This window comes from Cherax quadricarinatus, chromosome 1 (genome assembly GCF_038502225.1).
Source record: "Cherax quadricarinatus isolate ZL_2023a chromosome 1, ASM3850222v1, whole genome shotgun sequence".
Classification (NCBI taxonomy): Eukaryota; Metazoa; Arthropoda; class Malacostraca; order Decapoda; family Parastacidae; genus Cherax; species Cherax quadricarinatus.
Window position 1 is genome coordinate 90,574,640 of NC_091292.1, and position 18,261 is coordinate 90,592,900.

An 18,261-nucleotide genomic window follows, 5' to 3' on the forward strand; every position below is an offset into this window, starting at 1 on the left:
TAGGTAAATCTTAACCCTTTAACTGTTTACGACGTATAAATATGTCTTACGAGGCAATGTTTCTGACGTATTTATACGCACAAATTCTAGCAGCTTCAAATCAAGCGGGAAAGGCCTGGTAGGCCTACATGAGAGAGAATGGGTCTCAGTGGTCGGTGTGCACCCTGTGAAAAAATCTGGGACCCAGCGGTGCATTGTGGGAACGCCATCTTGTTAGTCCATTTTCACCATGCCTCTCGGTAAGAAGTTCCTCACTCCTCGGCGGATTGGAGGTCTTTTGTTCCCAAGTGATAACTCTAACAGCGATGAAAATGTCAGTGACAGTGAATTCCAGGGTTTTGAAGCGAGTGTTACCGGAAAAAGTGCCCAGGATAACGTAATTAGTGATGAAAACCCAGATGACCCACAACCTTCCACCTCTGGTGCTGGGCCGGCTTGTTCACGTTCACCTGTACCAGGACGAAAGAGGAAACCATTTGGTTGTGTACAACACCCAGATGTTAGCAGTGAATGTGATAGTGATAGTGATTTCAAGGTCATTGAAAGCAGTTCTAGTGACAGTGAGGGTGAATATTCCCCAGTGAAGCGGCAGTATGTACGACGTAGCATGCGGTCTGGTAGTGTTTCATATGTTGTTCCAAGGGGAAGGAGAAACTCTGGGAGCACATCCCGTGGCCCTACACCACAACCTGATAGTGAAGATGACGATATTGTAACGATGGGTATGAATGATGTAAGTGAGGGAGCAGGCAGTGGTGGTGATAGTGAGGGTGGCACGGCCCATGTGGCACCATCAGCGGGCCACGCTACTACCCACGCTGCTGACTCTGCACAACAACCAGCCTCACCCGACCCCACACTCCCACAACCTGCACAACCACAACCACAGACCCCACCAGTAGACCGCATCTGGGATTGGCAGGACGGTGACGAGTTTGTTCCCAGTCCCCATGACTTTGATGAAACACAAAGTGGAATAAAGCCATCATGTCCACTTTGGAACAATGCCAGTGAACTGGACTGCTTTGAGTTATTCTTCGATGAACCCCTGATGGACAACATTGTCAGGGAAACAAACACATACTGTGATTACACCATGGCAAATACAATTCTCTCACCAAAATCACGGCTACACAAGTCGAAGGAGACAACTGTGGCAGAGATGTACCTGTTTTTTGCCACAATAATGCTTATGCCACATGTGTATAAGCACACTGTCACCACATACTGGGCAACAGAACGCCTGATTTCAACTCCAGGTTTTAGTGACATTATAGGTGTCAATCGTTTCCTGATACTGTTATGTATGTTACACTTTTCAGACAAAACCAGACTTGACAGAAGCGACAGGTTATATAAGATAAGAAATGTGTTTATGTACCTGAAACAAAAGTGCTGCATGTATTTTTATCCCTTCAGGAAGCTTGTTATTGATGAGTCCTTGATTTTATTCAAAGGAAGACTCTCATTCAAGCAATATATACCAAGCAAGAGGAAACGCTTTGGTATAAAGCTATTTGTACTGTGTGATTGCAGAAGTGGTCTAGTTTTGGATATCATTGTGTATACTGGCAGTAATACTTTGAGAGATACCATGAAGTTATTGGGTATCTCTGGTGATGTGGTTCGAACAATGATGGAACCATATCTTGGTAAGGGGCATATGTTATTTACTGATAACTGGTACACAAGCCCCTTACTCAGTGATTTCTTGCGAGTGAACTTGACAGATGTGTGTGGCACAGTGCGTCGTAATCGTAAACATATGCCAAGGTTCGATGCTGGCACTCGCAGAGGTGAGGTGCAAACCTTTGCTGCCAATGACATCATGGCATTTCGGTGGCATGACAAACGTGATGTCACATTGTTGACATCAGTTCACCGAAACGAAATGGTACACAGTGGCAGGCACAACAGAGAGACCAATGAACCCATTCTAAAGCCTGCAGCTGTCATGAACTACAACCTCAATATTAGCTTAGTGGACAAATGTGACATGCAGATTGGGTTTGCAGACTGTGTACGCAAGAGTTATAAGTGGTATATAAAACTTTTTTTCCATCTTGTTGATATCTCTATGCTAAATGCTTATAACATATACAAGTTGAAGACCAACAAAACACCAAAATATGGTGAATTTTGCTTGTCAGTAATCAGACAAATAATTGCAAAGTACCAAGGAGCAACACATGCAATAGACCAGCGCCCACGAAATTACAAACACGCGTCATCTCGTTTCAGGCCTGGTGATCACTACCCCATGCAACTGCCTCCTACTACTGCCAAGAAAAATGCTCAGAAGAGGTGTTATGTATGTACACATACCACAAAACGCCCACAAACACGCAGAGACACTCGTTTTATGTGTGAGGAGTGTGAAGTGCCCCTCTGCATATACCCATGTTTCAAAGAGTTCCACAAGCTGCAGCAGTTCTAGGAATGTGTTTAGTGACTGTACATATGTATATATATTATGGAACAATAGTAATAAACATTGTTTTGTATTGTTTGTGTAAACAAAGTGTATACACAAACTAATAGTGATAAAGTTTGTTCTGTTATTGTGTTGTAAACAATGAGTGTATATTTGAACAATGCAACTTACATTGGTCTCACAGGCCACATAGGTTACCTGGAACAGAAAAATATTGAAAAATGCAAGAAACCTTCGAATTAGAGTAAATAAAAGAATACCGGGTGGGCGGCAGTCGCCGCTGTTGCTGTACGCACGTCACTTTCTGCAAACTTTGCGGCTCCATATCTCGGTAAGTACAGATGGCAAAAAATTTTTTTTAGGCTTAAAACACTCAGAAAAATATTCCTAACATTTTCATAAGAAAAAATAATTTTTTTTTTTTGGAATATTTGGCGACATAGAATGACAGTTTCAGAGAGGGGCCTGAAACAGTCAAAGGGTTAAAGATACACCAGAAACAGACCTATCTGGACAGATATTTTGTGCAACAGGGGTCCAGTGACTCTCAAGCTGATCCTAGTTACAGTAAAAAACAAAGAAGGGACTTGGTACCTAGAGTCCTTATGGAGGGGGATTCCCCTCCCAAACAATAACCTATCTTCCCTCTCCCTTCCTCCCTGCCTTCCTTCCAGCAACAACAGCCTTCAAAAAATACAAGTGTCATGTTTAATGTTCATTCTTTTGTGCATGTAAATGTATATTTAAGGTAAAAAAAAATTTTTTTGATACTTCTGGGTGTCTGGAACAGATTAATTCCATTTACATTATTTCTTATGGGGAAAATGGTTTTGGTTTTGGCCGATTTTGGTTTTGGCCAATGGCTCTGGAATGGATTATACACGAAAACCAAGGGTCCACTGTATATCAAACCAATTTTCCTCATTGAAATTAACTGAAATGCCATTAATCCATTCCAGCCTCCAAAAAACCCACCCCAATTTTTTTTTGTTACGGGTTTTTGAATAAGAAAAATGTATTTATAAATAAGAGATACTGTATACTCCACCAACCACCTTCACTAATCCACCCACCATATCTACTCTACCCACTAATATCACTCCTCTATCTGCCACCCTCACTACTCCACCCATCACCATCCCTACTACACCCACCATCCTCACTACTCCACCCACCATTATCACTACTCCACCCACCATTATCACTACTCCATCCACCACCATCACTACTCCACCCACCACCATCACTACTCCACCCACTACTACAGTGGACCCCCGCTTAACGATCACCTCCCAATGCGACCAATTATGTAAGTGTATTTATGTAAGTGCGTTTGTACGTGTATGTTTGGGGGTCTGAAATGGACTTATCTACTTCACAATATTCCTTATGGGAACAAATTCGGTCAGTACTGGCACCTGAACATACTTCTGGAATGAAAAAATATCGTTAACCGGGGGTCCACTGTATTACTACTCCACCCACCTCCATGACTACTCCACCGACCACCATGACTACTCCATCCATCACTATCAGTACTCCACCTACCTTATGTTTCTGGAAAAACTGAGGTTACCTCTTCCCTGGATTTATAAGAGAACCAAACAAGGGACGAGGTGCCTCACTATAATCTGGGATTAAAGTGGGAGTATTATCCTTCTAGTTATATCTTGGAAGAGCATGTGGGATGGGACGAAGTATCTGACGTTCCTCTGGGTACAGAGTTGGATTTGACTTTAGATATGCTGCCAACTAGTCGTGGTGTATCTGAAGCTCGCTCGTAACTCGGATTTTGGCTCGCAATTCAAAGCAAAAAATCAACCAAGAAACAGCTCGAAATTCGGAAAACTCATAAGTTGGGGCACTCGTAAGACAAGGTACCACTGTATATATATATAAAGCCTCTCCTCACTTAGTGACGTACTCGTTTGCCACCAGGCCCGGTGGCCTGGTAGCTGTGGCCCAGTGGCCTGGTGGCTAAAGTTCCCACTTCACACATGGAGGGCCCAGGTTCGATTCCCAGTGGGTGGAAACATTCTGACACGTTTCCTTACACCTGTTGTCCTGTTCACCTAGCAGCAAGTAGGTACCTGGGTGTTAGTCGACTGGTGTGGGTCGCATCCTCTATATATCCTTGGTTAGGCCTCATTTAGACTATGCTGCTCAGTTCTGGTCACCGTATTACAGAATGGATATAAAATCTCTGGAAAACGTACAGAGGAGGATGACAAAGATGATCCCATGTATCAGAAATCTTCCCTATGAGGATAGACTGAGGGCCCTGAATCTGCACTCTCTAGAAAGGCATAGAACTAGGGGGGATATGATCGAGGTGTATAAATGGAAAACAGGAATAAATAAAGGGGATGTAAGTAGTGTGCTGAAAATTTCCAGCCAAGGCAGGACTCGCAGCAATGGTTTGAAGCTGGAAAAATTCAGATTCAGGAAGGATATAGGAAAGTACTGGTTTGGTAACAGAGTTGTGGATGAGTGGAGCAAACTCCCAAGTACAATTATTGAGGTTAAAACGTTGTGTAGTTTTAAAAATAGGTTAGATAAATACATGAGTGGGTGTGGGTGGGTGTGAGTTGGACCTGACTAGCTTGTGCTGCTGGGTCTGGTGCTATGCTCCTTCCTTGAGTGGAGGTGACCAGACTGGGTGGGTCATTGGACTAATCCAGGGGGGGGGGGACATGGACCTGCTCTGCATGGGTCAGTAGGCCTGTTGCAGTGTTCCTTCTTTCTTATGTTCTTCTTATGACAAGATTGAGGACCCCAATGGAAATAAGTTAGACAGTCCTCGATGACACACTGACTTTCTTGGGTTATCCTGGGTGCCTAACCCTACGGGGTTAAAAATCCAAACGAAATCTTATCTTATCTTATCTGACTCGGACTTGCAACGGGCTCTCTGACCAGTATGCATACTTAAACAATGTATATTAGAGCCGATTTCCTCTACTCTGTTTATTACAATATACAGAACACTAGTGTATAAACGATTAAAAATATACCAGATATGTTATAAATGGTGCAAAGGTGACATTAAAACAATACCAAAGATGGCTGATATAAACCCACTACCATTAGAGCATGCTCCTCCCTTAGCAACGAATTTGTTTACCAACGTGGTCTTAGGAACAGAACTCCATCGTTAAGTGAAAAAAGGCTGTATATTTTTTTTTAACACATTGGCAGTTTCCAACCGAGGCAGGGTTACTCAAAAAGAAAGAAAAACCCAAAAAGAAAGAAAAAATTTTTTATCATTCAACACATTCACCATCACTCATATATAATCACTGTCTCTGCAGAGGCACTCAGATACAACAGTTTAGATGTCCCTCCAAACTGGAAGTGGGAAGTACAGGGCAAGCACTGTACTTCCCACTTCCAGGACTCAAATCAGAGTAAGTGGTTTCCCTGAATCCCTTCACAAAATATTACCCTGCTCACACTCCAACAGCTCATCAGGTCCCAAAAACTATTCGTCTCCATTCACTCCTAACACTCACGCACACATGCTGGAAGTCCAAGCCCCTCGCCCACAAAACCTACTTTACTCCCTCCCTCCAACCTTTTCGAGGATGACCCCTACCCCACCTTCCTTTCCCTACAGATTTATACGGTCTCCAAGTCATTCTACTTTGTTCCATTCTCTCTAGATGACCAAACCACCTCAACAACCCATCTTCAGCCCAATGACTAATGCCTTAGTAACTCCACACCTCTTCCTAATTTCAACACTGTGAATTCTCTACATATTTACACCACACAATGCCCTTAGACACAACATCTCCACTGCCTCCAGCCTCCTCCTCACTACAGTATTCACAACCCATGTTTCACACCTATATAAGAGCGTTGGTAAAACTGTACTCTCGTACATTTCCTTCTTTGCCTCCATGGATAACATTTTTTTGTCTCCACAGATACCTCAATTTACCCCTCACCTTTTTTCCTTCATCAATTCTATGGTTAACCTCAACCTTCATAAACCCATCTGCTGACAGTCAGCTCCCAAATGTCTGAACACATTCACTTCTTCCATACCCCGTCCCTCCAATGTGGTATCCAATTTTTCTTTAAATCATTTGATACCCTCATCACCTTACACTTATCTATGTTCACTTTCAACTTTCTACCTTTACACACCCTCCCAAACTTGTCCACTAACCTTTGCAACTTTTCTTTAGAATCTCCCAAAAGCACAGTATCATCTGTAAAAAGTAACTGAGTCTACTTCCTTTTTGTATTTGATTCTCCATAATTTAATCCCACTCCTCTCTCCAACACCCTAGTGTTTACTTCTTTTACCCCATTTATAAATATGTTCAACAGCCATGGTGACATTACACATCCCTGTCTAAGACCTACTGGCTGGAATTGCATTCTAGAAGTGTGAGGTGTAGTGAATAAACTCTGAAGGATGGGTGAGGATGTTGCAGCTCAGTGGATCCTTTAAAATGTCATGCCTGCATACCTTTGGAAATGAAGCTAAGAAATTAATGATGGTGAATATGTTTCCTTCTTCTAGTCCCTCTACCTTGGTGGGAAACAGCCAGCATGTTAAAAAAAAAAAAAAAAAAGGTGCTGTTGAATGGTAAATTAATAACTCTGAAAATGGATAGTTAATAAAGAAAGTTCAGGTAAACCTGAGAGATAAACTGCTGCAGTTTATTTGACTTAAAAGTATAAATATTCAACAAAGAGAGACATTCCAAACATTTGTCTTGAAGAAACAATTTTTTATCTTATACGTACAGTATTTATGTTCTCAACAAACATCCTTACAAACACATATCACATACCTTCTTAGTGGAAGCTTTAAAAAAGCCAAAATATAGTTTAAGAAGTTCAGCAGCAAGTTGATGATCATCCTCAGAGAAAATAATGTCTTTCAAAAAGCAAAGACAGAAATACTGAGCTTTTTCATTTATATTTGGTCTGAAAATAAGCAAATTCTTTAGTAAATATTAAACTTTTATGCATAATTATAGATGTTCTTAAAATAAAGTAAGTCAAAAAGTAAGGCGCTTGACTAGACAGGCACAGGAAAACGGCTTTCTAAACCAAAGGCAGTAAAACATTTATATCTTTATTAACGCACAAATATTAAAACACTTACAACTTATATGAAAATAAAAAATCCCTTAAATAAATAATGGAATAATTTTTTAATTTTTACAAAAAAACAAACAACAAAATTAATTCAGTATGTCTGCAAACATAGTCCATGAGAGATAATAACTGGCCCTACCTCATCTAAACTAATATGTGATTTATGGGTATAAATGAGGGGCAAGCTTTAGCTAATAATCAACCTCACAGTACAGATTCAAGAAAGTAAAATATCTAATAGGTGCATTTAGGATTAGAGTGGCATAATTAAGTAGTAGTAGTAGGTAGTAGGTTGGTAGACAGCAACCACCCAGGGAAGTACTACCGTCCTGCCAGATGACTGTGAAACAAAAACCTGTAACTGTTTTGCATGATGGTAGGATTGCTGGTTTCTTTTTCTGTCTCATAAACACGCTAAGATAACAGGGATATCTTGCTACTCCTACTTACACTTTGGTCACACTTCACAGACACGCACATGCATATATATATATACATACATCTAGGTTTTCTCCTTTTTCTAAATAGCTCTTGTTCTTTTTTATTTCTTCTATTGTCCATGGGGAAGTGGAAAAGAATCTTTCCTCCGTAAGCCATGCGTGTCGTATGAGGCGACTAAAATGCCGGGAGCAATGGGCTAGTAACCCCTTCTCCTGTATACAATTACTAAAAAAGAGAAGAAGAAAAACTGTTGTCCAGAGGGCTGAGGAAGGGTTGTTGAGGTGGTTCGGACATGTAGAGAGAATGGAGCGAAACAGAATGACTTCAAGAGTGTATCAGTCTGTAGTGGAAGGAAGGCGGGGTAGGGGTCGGCCTAGGAAGGGTTGGAGGGAGGGGGTAAAGGAGGTTTTGTGTGCGAGGGGCTTGGACTTCCAGCAGGCATGCGTGAGCGTGTTTGATAGGAGTGAATGGAGACAAATGGTTTTTAATACTTGACGTGCTGTTGGAGTGTGAGCAAAGTAACATTTATGAAGGGATTCAGGGAAACCGGCAGGCCGGACTTGAGTCCTGGAGATGGGAAGTACAGTGCCTGCACTCTGAAGGAGGGGTGTTAATGTTGCAGTTTAAAAACTGTAGTGTAAAGCACCCTTCTGGCAAGACAGTGATGGAGTGAATGATGGTGAAAGTTTTTCTTTTTCGGGCCACCCTGCCTTGGTGGGAATCGGCCGGTGTGATAATAAAAAAATAAAAAAATAATTAAGTTAACAATAAAGTCAAGTCATTAAATCAATCCACAATTTTTAGCTTTATTAAACCAAATTTGTAAACCTCTTCACATGTACAAGATATTGCAGTCAACCTCAGTAGCTGTTAGTGACAAAAAAAAAAAAAAGTGGTAGACCAGTCAGCCTTGGATGTTCATGGAAGTGCTAACATATACAATGAGTACCCCTACAATCAATTATGGTTTTTAGCTACACTACCTTGCAGTAATACCTGGTAGACAGCTCTTTATTCTCCATTTTCACATATCCATTGCAACAAATATTTATTTCCTTTTTAATTTATTTTATACCACATAAGCCATTTTTACCAATTTGAGGTGACCCAAAGAATAGAACACATTCACATTCATTCATTCATCTGCTGCCTTGCAAGAAAACCATAGACATAACATTACAAATGACCCTCTGAACACCCCCACCCATCCTTCTGTTCCTAGGCACTATACTTGCCACTTCTAGAACTCAAATTCTGCTGACCAGTTTCTCTAAATTCCTTCATAAATGTTACCTTGTTCACACTTCTGACCATCAAATCCCAAAAATCACTTGTCGTCACTCACTACTAGTTATAAAATACGCACACACACACACACACACACACACACACACACACTACATTTAAGAACAGAAGTCTCATTAAAAAATTCTTTTAATACAATGGCCATCTCTCATCAAGGTAGGGTGACCCAAAAATGCGAACATATTCACCATCATTCATTCAACAGATGTCTTTACCAGAATTGTGAAGACTTCACAATTAAATTGACCCCTCTAAGCTGCAACATCCCCAGCCCTTCATCAGAATGCAAGAAGCACTGTATCTCCCACCTCCAGGACTCAAGACTAGCTTTCACAATTTTTCAAATCTCTCACAAAAAGTAACTAATACAGTGGACCCCCGGTTTACGATCAGCTCCCAATGCGACCAATTATGTAAGTGTATTTATGTAAGTGCATTTGTATGTGTATGTTTGGGGGTCTGAAATGGACTAATCTAATTCACAATATTCCTTATGGGAACAAATTCGGTCAGTACTGGCACCTGAACATACTTCTGGAATGAAATAATATCGTAAACCGGGGGTCCACTGTACACCTGAACCTGTGTTCAAATTGGGTGATGACTACCAGGCATGTGTAAACTTAAGGAACACAAGATACCTCCTTTGCTTTATGCAGATTTGCTTTATGTGAATTCATTATTATGTGAGGTCCTGTTTTCATCAGCAATTCAAAATGTGTAATTTACAGTTGCTTTATATGATCGGCACAGTTCCAAAAGCATATCGAATATTTTTATTACATGTAAATAAGTACTACAATGCCTGCACTTTAAAGTAGGGGTTTGGGATATTGGCAGTTTGGAGGGACATATCAACTGTCATATCTGAGTGCCTCTGCAAAGACAGTGATTATGTATGAGTAATGGTGAAAGTGTTGAATGATGATGAAAGTATTTTTCTTTCTTTTTGGGTGTTTCTTTCTTTTTGAGTCACCCTGCCTCAGTGGGAAACGACTGGTGTTAAAAAAAATACAAGTGTTTATGGCCTGAATGAGTTTAGTATTAACAAGGACATAGAACACATCTACAGCTGTATTTATTCATTCATGTCTTACTATAAATCCCACCTTAGTTTTTATTACTAATCACCCACCCATAAACATATGAATTCTCACCTATATAGCATCAGTTCAACTGAAGCTGTAACTTGTGATTTCAGTCCTGGTTGTATCTGAAGTAAAGTTCTTAACCAGTACATAGTCTGTGCTGCAACTTTCCTTGATGGATCACCTAATTTGTTGATAACTGACTCAACAATAAGGCCCGCTTCTTGACTGGGATTATTAATTAGCAAATCTACAAGACTTCTTATACCTTTCAATTTGATCTTGTCCACCGTGTCACGAGAAACCTGGAAAAATATATTCACATAAGCTTTTTAAAGAATATATGTTATAGTGTTTTGTATTATATAATCCAAGTAAAAACCAGAATACTGCAATTTAAACAAAAGGAATTCAGTCTTGGTGCTTTCATAGCCAGAAATAATAAATTATTAATACATGTACTTTTTTTTTTAACAAATCGGCCATATCCCACTGAGGCAGGGTGACCTAAAAAGAAAAACAGGAGAAGGGGTAACTAGCCCCTTGCTCCCAACATTTTATTCACCTCTTGCGACACTCATTGGTTATGGAGGAAGAATTCTGTTCCACTTCCCCATGAAGATAAAAGAAAATTAAAAAGAACATGCATGCGTGTACATGCATGTGTAGTGTGACCTAAGTGTAAGTAGAAGTAGCAAGATGTATCTGAAACCTTTAACCCTTTCAGGGTCGACAGGCCCTCTCAGAGACTTGTTCTCAGGGTCGCCCAAATTTAAAAAAAAAAAAAATTATTTCTTCTTATGAAAAGATTGAGAATCTTTTCCCGATCATGACACCAAAAGTATGAAATATGATGGAAAACTTACAAAATTATGCTCTCGTGAAGTTAGCAGTCTCGACGATGTTTACACATTGGCGATTTTGCCCACTTTGAGCCCTATTTTCGGCCAATTCCACTGTACTATTCGACAAAAATCATAACTATTTCGCTAGAACTCCATTTTTTCTATCGAATGAGTGCAAGAAACCACCAATTTACTGATTTCAACTATCCAATACAGTGGACCCCCGCATAACGATTACCTCCGAATGCGACCAATTATGTAAGTGTATTTATGTAAGTGCGTTTGTACGTGTATGTTTGGGGGTCTGAAATGGACTAATGTACTTCACAATATTCCTTATGGGAATAAATTCGGTCAGTACTGGCACCTGAACATACTTATGGAGTGAAAAAATATCGTTAACCGGGGGTCCACTGTACAGAGGTCAGAATTTAGCAATTTTGCCAATTTCACACAAATTTCAAAAGATACCAATTTCCAAATAGGGTCCAGAATAAACAAGACATTTCTGGCACTAAAATGACATTTCCTCTGTTCATTAGACATGTCCCAATGCCCCTCTTACATTCCTTTGCTTTCCAATTTGAATTTTTATTCTCACAAAAAATAGATTTACTGTTATGCAGACTACTGCATTAGTGTAAATAATGGGATAAATAATATCGGCGCACTTGTGAAAGAATATTAGACTCACCAGTTGACGTGTATTGGACGCTTAGCATGATTTGTTTACTTTTGAACTTTGGTAAAAATCGAACATTTCTGCTACTTTGAGCTCAATTTCAAGGTACTTTTCATTGTAAAATCAGTCAAAAACATCTCAATTTCTGTAATATGTCTTCCATTCTATAGAATGAGACCAAGAAAACTAGAATACAACAATAAATACCATACAAAAATACAGTACAGTGCAAAGTCGCTGTTTTAATCCAAAAACACGGTCAAAGTTTTTTTTTCTCATTATGCACTGTGTGCTGCAGGATTTTTTTATACCACGCACACTGACCACATAGACCCATTCTTTCATATGTAGGCCTACCAGCTTTCTCTCACTAGATTTGAGGGCACTAGAATTTAGGCATACTAGTACATCAAAAACCCTGGTGCGTAAGCCGTACTAGTACGGCCGAAACCCTGAAAGGGTTAAGAATCATAGTGGCATACACAGTGTGATAAGGCATGGTGAGGCTGCCAGTTCTGACAAAAAAGCAGCTGAAAAATAGGTGCAGGATTTTATGGGGTACACAGAGGCTGAAAAATTAAAATCCCAACAAGTGTTCAATTTGTAAAGTAAAAGGACACAAGTGCAACTAATGTGACATTTTATTGTGGCAACATTTCGCTCTCCAGGAGGTTTGTCAAGCTTGACAAAGCTCATGGAGAGCGAAACGTTGCCACAATAAAATGTCACATTACTTGCACTTGTGTCCTTTTACTTTACATATTGTCGGTAATTCTACCAACATTATTACAAGTGTTCAATTGTGACGAAACAGGCCTGTTTTGGAAGAAAATGCCAAACAGGACATACATTACTCAGGAGGAAAAGGCACTCCCAGGACACAAGCCTATGAAAGACAGGCTAACTCTCATGTTTTGTAGTAATGCTAGTGGGGATTGCAAAGTGAAGCTTTTACTCGTGTATCACTCTGAAACTCCCAGAGTGTTCAAGAAAAGCTGTCGTCAAGACTAAACTGTGTGTGATTTGCAGAGCAAACAGTAAGGCATGGGTCACTAGGGGCATTTTCCTCGATTGGTTCTATGATGTGTTTGGCCCCAGTGTGAAAAAATAACTCCTGGAAAATAAACTGCCACTCCAGTGCCTCCTGTTAATGGACAATGCTCCTGCTCATCCTCCAGACTTGGAAGAGCAAACTGTGCGGGAGTTTAGTTTCATCAATGTGAAATTTTTGCCCCCTAACACCACTCCTCTCCTCCAGCTCATGGACCAGCAGGTCATTCCAAATTTCAAAAAACTGTGCACCAAAGCAGTGTTTCAAAAGTGCTTTGAAGTGACCTCAGACACTGAATTGACCCTAAGAGAGTTCTGGAAAGATCACTTCAATATCCTCAGTTGCATAAACCATATAGGTAAGGCTTGGGAGGGAGTGACTTGCAGGACTTTGAATTCTGCTTTGAGAAAATTGTGGCCAGAATGTGTACAAGAGAGGGATTTTGAAGGGTTTGGGGCTAACCCTGAGGAGCCTATGCCAGTTGTGTAATCTATTGTGGCACTGAGGAAGCCCATGGGGTTGGAGGTTAGTGGAGAAGATGTGGAAGAGTTGGTGGAGGACAACAATGAAGAGCTAACCACTACAGTGCTGCAAGAGCTTGAGGTGCAACAGCTCAGGAATTTCCTTCAGAGGAGGAGGGAGAGAGATGGAGGAAGTTGCCTTCGTCAAAGATTAAGGACATTTGTGCAAAGTGGCTTGAAGTGCAAACCTTTATGGATGAACATTACCCTGACACAGCTGTTACAGGCCGTATTGGAAACATGTACAATGAAAATATTGTGTCCCATTTCAGGGAAATCTTAAAGAGACGCCAGAAACAGAGCTCTCTGGACAGATTTTTGGTGCGACAGGGGTCCAGTGATTCTCAAGCTGGTCCTAGTGGCATTAAAAAGCAAAGAAGGGAGGTAACCCCAGAAAAGGACTTGTTACCTGAAGTCTTTATGCAAGGGGATTCCCCTTCCAAACAATTGTAAACTCCTCCATCCTCTGCCCTCCTCCTATCTCATCACTCATCAATAAGTCCTCAATAAAGGTAAGTGTCATTTCAGTATTGTTTATTCTGCATGTCTCACTGTTTTCTGTTTAGGGAAATGTATATTTCATGTAAAAAAATTATTTTGTTTAATATTTTTGGGTGTCTGGAGCGGATTAACTGGATTTCCATTATTTCTCATGGGAAAATTTAATTTGGATAACAAAAAAATCGGTTAAAAACAAGCTCTCTGGAACGGATTAATGTCGTTACCCGAGGATCCACTGTATCTAGCTGGAGAGTGGAAAAGAATTCTTCCTATGTAAGTCATGCATGTCTTATATAAGAGGTGACTAAAATGCCCAAAGCCAGGAGCTAATGACCCTGTTTCCTGTATAAATTACAGTGGAACCTCAAATATCAAACTTAATCCATTCCAGGAGCTAGTTCTAAATTCGAAAAGTCTGAAAAGCGAAGCAATATTTCCCATTAGAAATAATGGAAATACAATGAATCCATTCCAAAAATCCAAAAATATTCACAAAAAAATACATTTTATAGAGATTAATTACAGTTTTACATTTTTTTTTTCAACAAGTTGGCCGTTTCCCACCGAGGCAGGGTGACCCAAAGAGAGAGAAAATCCCCAAAAAGAAAATACTTTCATCATCATTCAACACTTTCACCTCACATAAACATAATCACTGTTTTTGCAGAGGTGCCCAGAATACAACAGTTTAGAAGTATATACGTATAAAAATACACAACAGATCTCTCCAAACTGCCAATATCCCAAACCCCTCCTTTACAGTGCAGGCATTGTACTTCCCATTTCCAGGACTCAAGTCCGGTTATATAAAATAACCAGTTTCCCTGAATCCCTCCACTAAATATTACCCTGCTCACACTCCAACAGATCGTCAGGTCCCAAATACCATTTGTCTCCATTCACTCTTATCTAACACGCTCACGCACGCTTGCTGGAAATCCAAAACCCTCGCCCACAACACCTCCTTTACCCCCTCCCTTCAACCTTTTCGAGGACGACCACTACCCCGCCTTCCTTCCCCTACAGATTTATACGCTCTCCATGTCATTCTACTTTGATCCATTCTCTCTAAATGACCAAACCACCTCAACAAACCCTCTTCAGCCCTCTGACTAATACTTTTATTAACTCCACACCTTTTCCTAATTTCCACACTCCGAATTTTCTGCATAATATTTACACCACACATTGCTCTTAGACACAACATCTCCACTGCCTCCAACCGTGTCCTTGCTGCAGCATTTATAACCCAAGCTTCACACCCATATAAGAGTGTTGGTACTACTATACTTTCATACATTCCCTTCTTTGCCTCCATAGATAACATTTTTTGCCTCCACATATACCTCAATGCACCACTCACCTTTTTTCCTTCATCAATTCTATGATTAACCTCATCCTTCATAAATCCATCTGCTGACACGTCAACTCCCAAATATCTGAAAACATTCACTTCTTCCATACTCCTCCTCCCCAATTTGATATCCAATTTTTCTTTATCTAAATCATTTGATACTCTCATCACCTTACTCTTTTCTATGCTCACTTTCAACTTTCTACCTTTACACACATTCCCAAATTCGTCCACTAACCTTTGCAATTTTTCTTTAGAATCTCCCATAAGCACAGTATCATCAGCAAAAAGTAACTGTGTCACTTCCCATTTTGTATTTAATTCCCCATAATTTAATCCCACCCCTCTCTCGAACACCCTAGCATTTACTTCTTTAACAACCCCATCTATAAATATATTAAACAACCATGGTGACATTACACATCCCTGTCTAAGACCTACTTTAACCTGAGCCTCACTATTTTCATAAAAACTCTTTACAGCATTTAGTAACTTACCACCTATTCTATACACTTGCAACATATGCCACATTGCTCCCCTATCCACTCTATCCAATGCCTTTTCTAAATCTATAAATGCAATAAAAACTTCCCGACCTTTATCTAAATACTGTTCACATATATGCTTCATCTCCAAGGGGAAGTGGAACAGAATTCTTCCTCCGTAAGCCATGCGTGTCGTAAGAGGCGACTAAAATGCCGGGAGCAAGGGGCTAGTAACCCCTTCTCCTGTATATATTACTAAATGTAAAAGGAGAAACTTTCGTTTTTCCTTTTGGGCCACCCCGCCTTGGTGGGATATGGCCGGTGTGTTGAAAGAAAGAATATATGCTTCAATGTAAACACTTGATCTACACATCCCCTACCCACTCTGAAACCTCCTTGCTCATCTGCAATTCTACATTCTGTCTTACCTTTTATTCTTTCAATAATAACCCTACTGTACACTTTTCCTGGTATACTCAGGAAACTTATTCCTCTATAATTTTTACAATCTCTTTTGTCCCCCTTCCCTTTATATAAAGGGACTATACATGCTCTCCGCCAATCCCTAGGTACCTTCCCCTCTTTCATACATTTATTAAACAAAAATACCAACCACTCCAACACTATGTCCTCCCCTGCTTTTAACATTTCTGTCATGATCCCAGTTCCAGCTGCTTTACCCCCTTTCATTCTACGTAATGCCTCATGCACCTCCACCACACTCACGTGCTGCTCTTCTTCACTCCTAAAAGATGAAATACCTCCCTGGCCAGTGCATGAAATTACCACCTCCCTTTCTTCGTTGACATTTAAAAGTTCCTCAAAATATTCTCACCATCTACAAAAAACCTCCATCTCCCCATCTACTAACTCCCATTCTCTGTTTTTAACTGATAAATCCATTTGTTCCCTAGGCTTTCTTAACTTGTTTAAGTCACTTCAAAATTTTTTCTTATTTTCATTAAAATTCCTTGACAGTACCTCTCCCACTCTATCATCCGCTCTCCTTTTGCACTCTCTCACCACTCTCTTCACCTTTCTTTTACTCTCCATATACTCTACTCTTCTTATAACACTTCAGCTTTGTAAATACCTCTCATACGCTAACTTTTTCTCTTTTATCACACCCTTTACTTCATCATTCCACCAATCACTCCTCTCTCCTCCTACACCCACCCTCCTATAACCACAAACTTCTGCCCCACATTCTAATACTGCATTTTTAAAACTATTCCAACCCTCTTCAACCCCCCACTACTCATACCTGCACCAGCCCACCTTTCTGAAAATAGTTGCTTATATTTCACCTGAACTTCCTCCTCCCTTAGTTTATACACTTTCACCTCCCTCTTACTTGTTGTTGCCATTTTCCTCTTATCCTATCTATCTCTAACTCTAACTGTAGCTACAACTAGATAATGATCCTATATATCAGTTGCCCCTCTATAAACGTGTACATCCTGGAGCCTACCCATCAACCTTTTATCCACCAATACATAATCTAACAAACTATTTTCATTACGTGCTACATCATACCTTGCATATTTATTTATCCTCTTTTTCATAAAATATGTATTACTTATTACCAAATCTCTTTCTACACATAGCTCAATTAAAGGCTCCCCATTTTCATTTACCCCTGGCACCCCAAATTTACCTACTACTCCATCCACAACATTTTTTCCCACTTTAGCATTAAAATCCCCACCCACAAGTACTCTCACACTTGGTTCAAAACTCCCCACGCAATTACTCAACATTTCCAAAAATCTCTCTCTCTCCTCTATACTTTTCTCTTTCCCAGGTGCATAAACGCTTACTATAACCCACTTCTCACATCCAATCTTTATTTTACTCCACATAATCCTTGAATTAATACATTTATAGTCCCTCTTTTCCTGCTGTAGCTTATCCTTCAACATTATTGCTACTCCTTCTTTAGCTCTAACTCTATTAGAAACCCCTGACCTAATCCCATTTATTCCTCTCCACTGAAGCTTACCCACCCCCTTCAGTTTTGTTTCACTTAAAGCCAGGATATCCAGCTTCTTCTCATTCATAACATCCACAATCATCTCTTGTTCCTGGCATTTTAGTTGACTTTTACAACACGCATGGCTTACGGAGGAAAGATTCTTATTCCACTTCCCCATGGATATAAAAGGAAAAGTAATTAGAACAAGAGCTAAGATAAAATCAAAGAAAACTCAGATGAGTGTGTATAAATAAACGTGTACATGTATGTTTAGTGTGACCTAAGTGTAAGTAGAAGTAGCAAGAAGTAGCATATTTATGAGACAGACAAAAGACACCAGCAATCCTACCATCATGTAAAACAATTACAGGCTTTTGTTTTACACTCACTTGGCAGAACGGTAGTACCTCCCTGGGTGGTTGCTGTCTACCAACCTACTACCTACACATAACAAATATAGT

The 18,261-nt window shown here is 40.1% G+C and overlaps 1 protein-coding gene across 2 annotated transcripts in view; it reads right to left on the reverse strand.

The window, feature by feature from the left end:
• The window catches only part of Noc1 (Nucleolar complex protein 1), a 197,057-nt gene that overhangs the window by 119,464 nt on the left and 59,332 nt on the right, over positions 1 to 18,261 (reverse strand). For both annotated transcript variants that reach the window (XM_070083842.1, XM_070083835.1), the window contains 2 exons: positions 10,456 to 10,691; positions 7,243 to 7,378 (listed from right to left, as the gene is read on the reverse strand). In XM_070083842.1, coding sequence (XP_069939943.1) covers positions 7,243 to 7,378; positions 10,456 to 10,691 — 372 coding nt within the window. The remainder of the gene's footprint in view (positions 1 to 7,242; positions 7,379 to 10,455; positions 10,692 to 18,261) is intronic.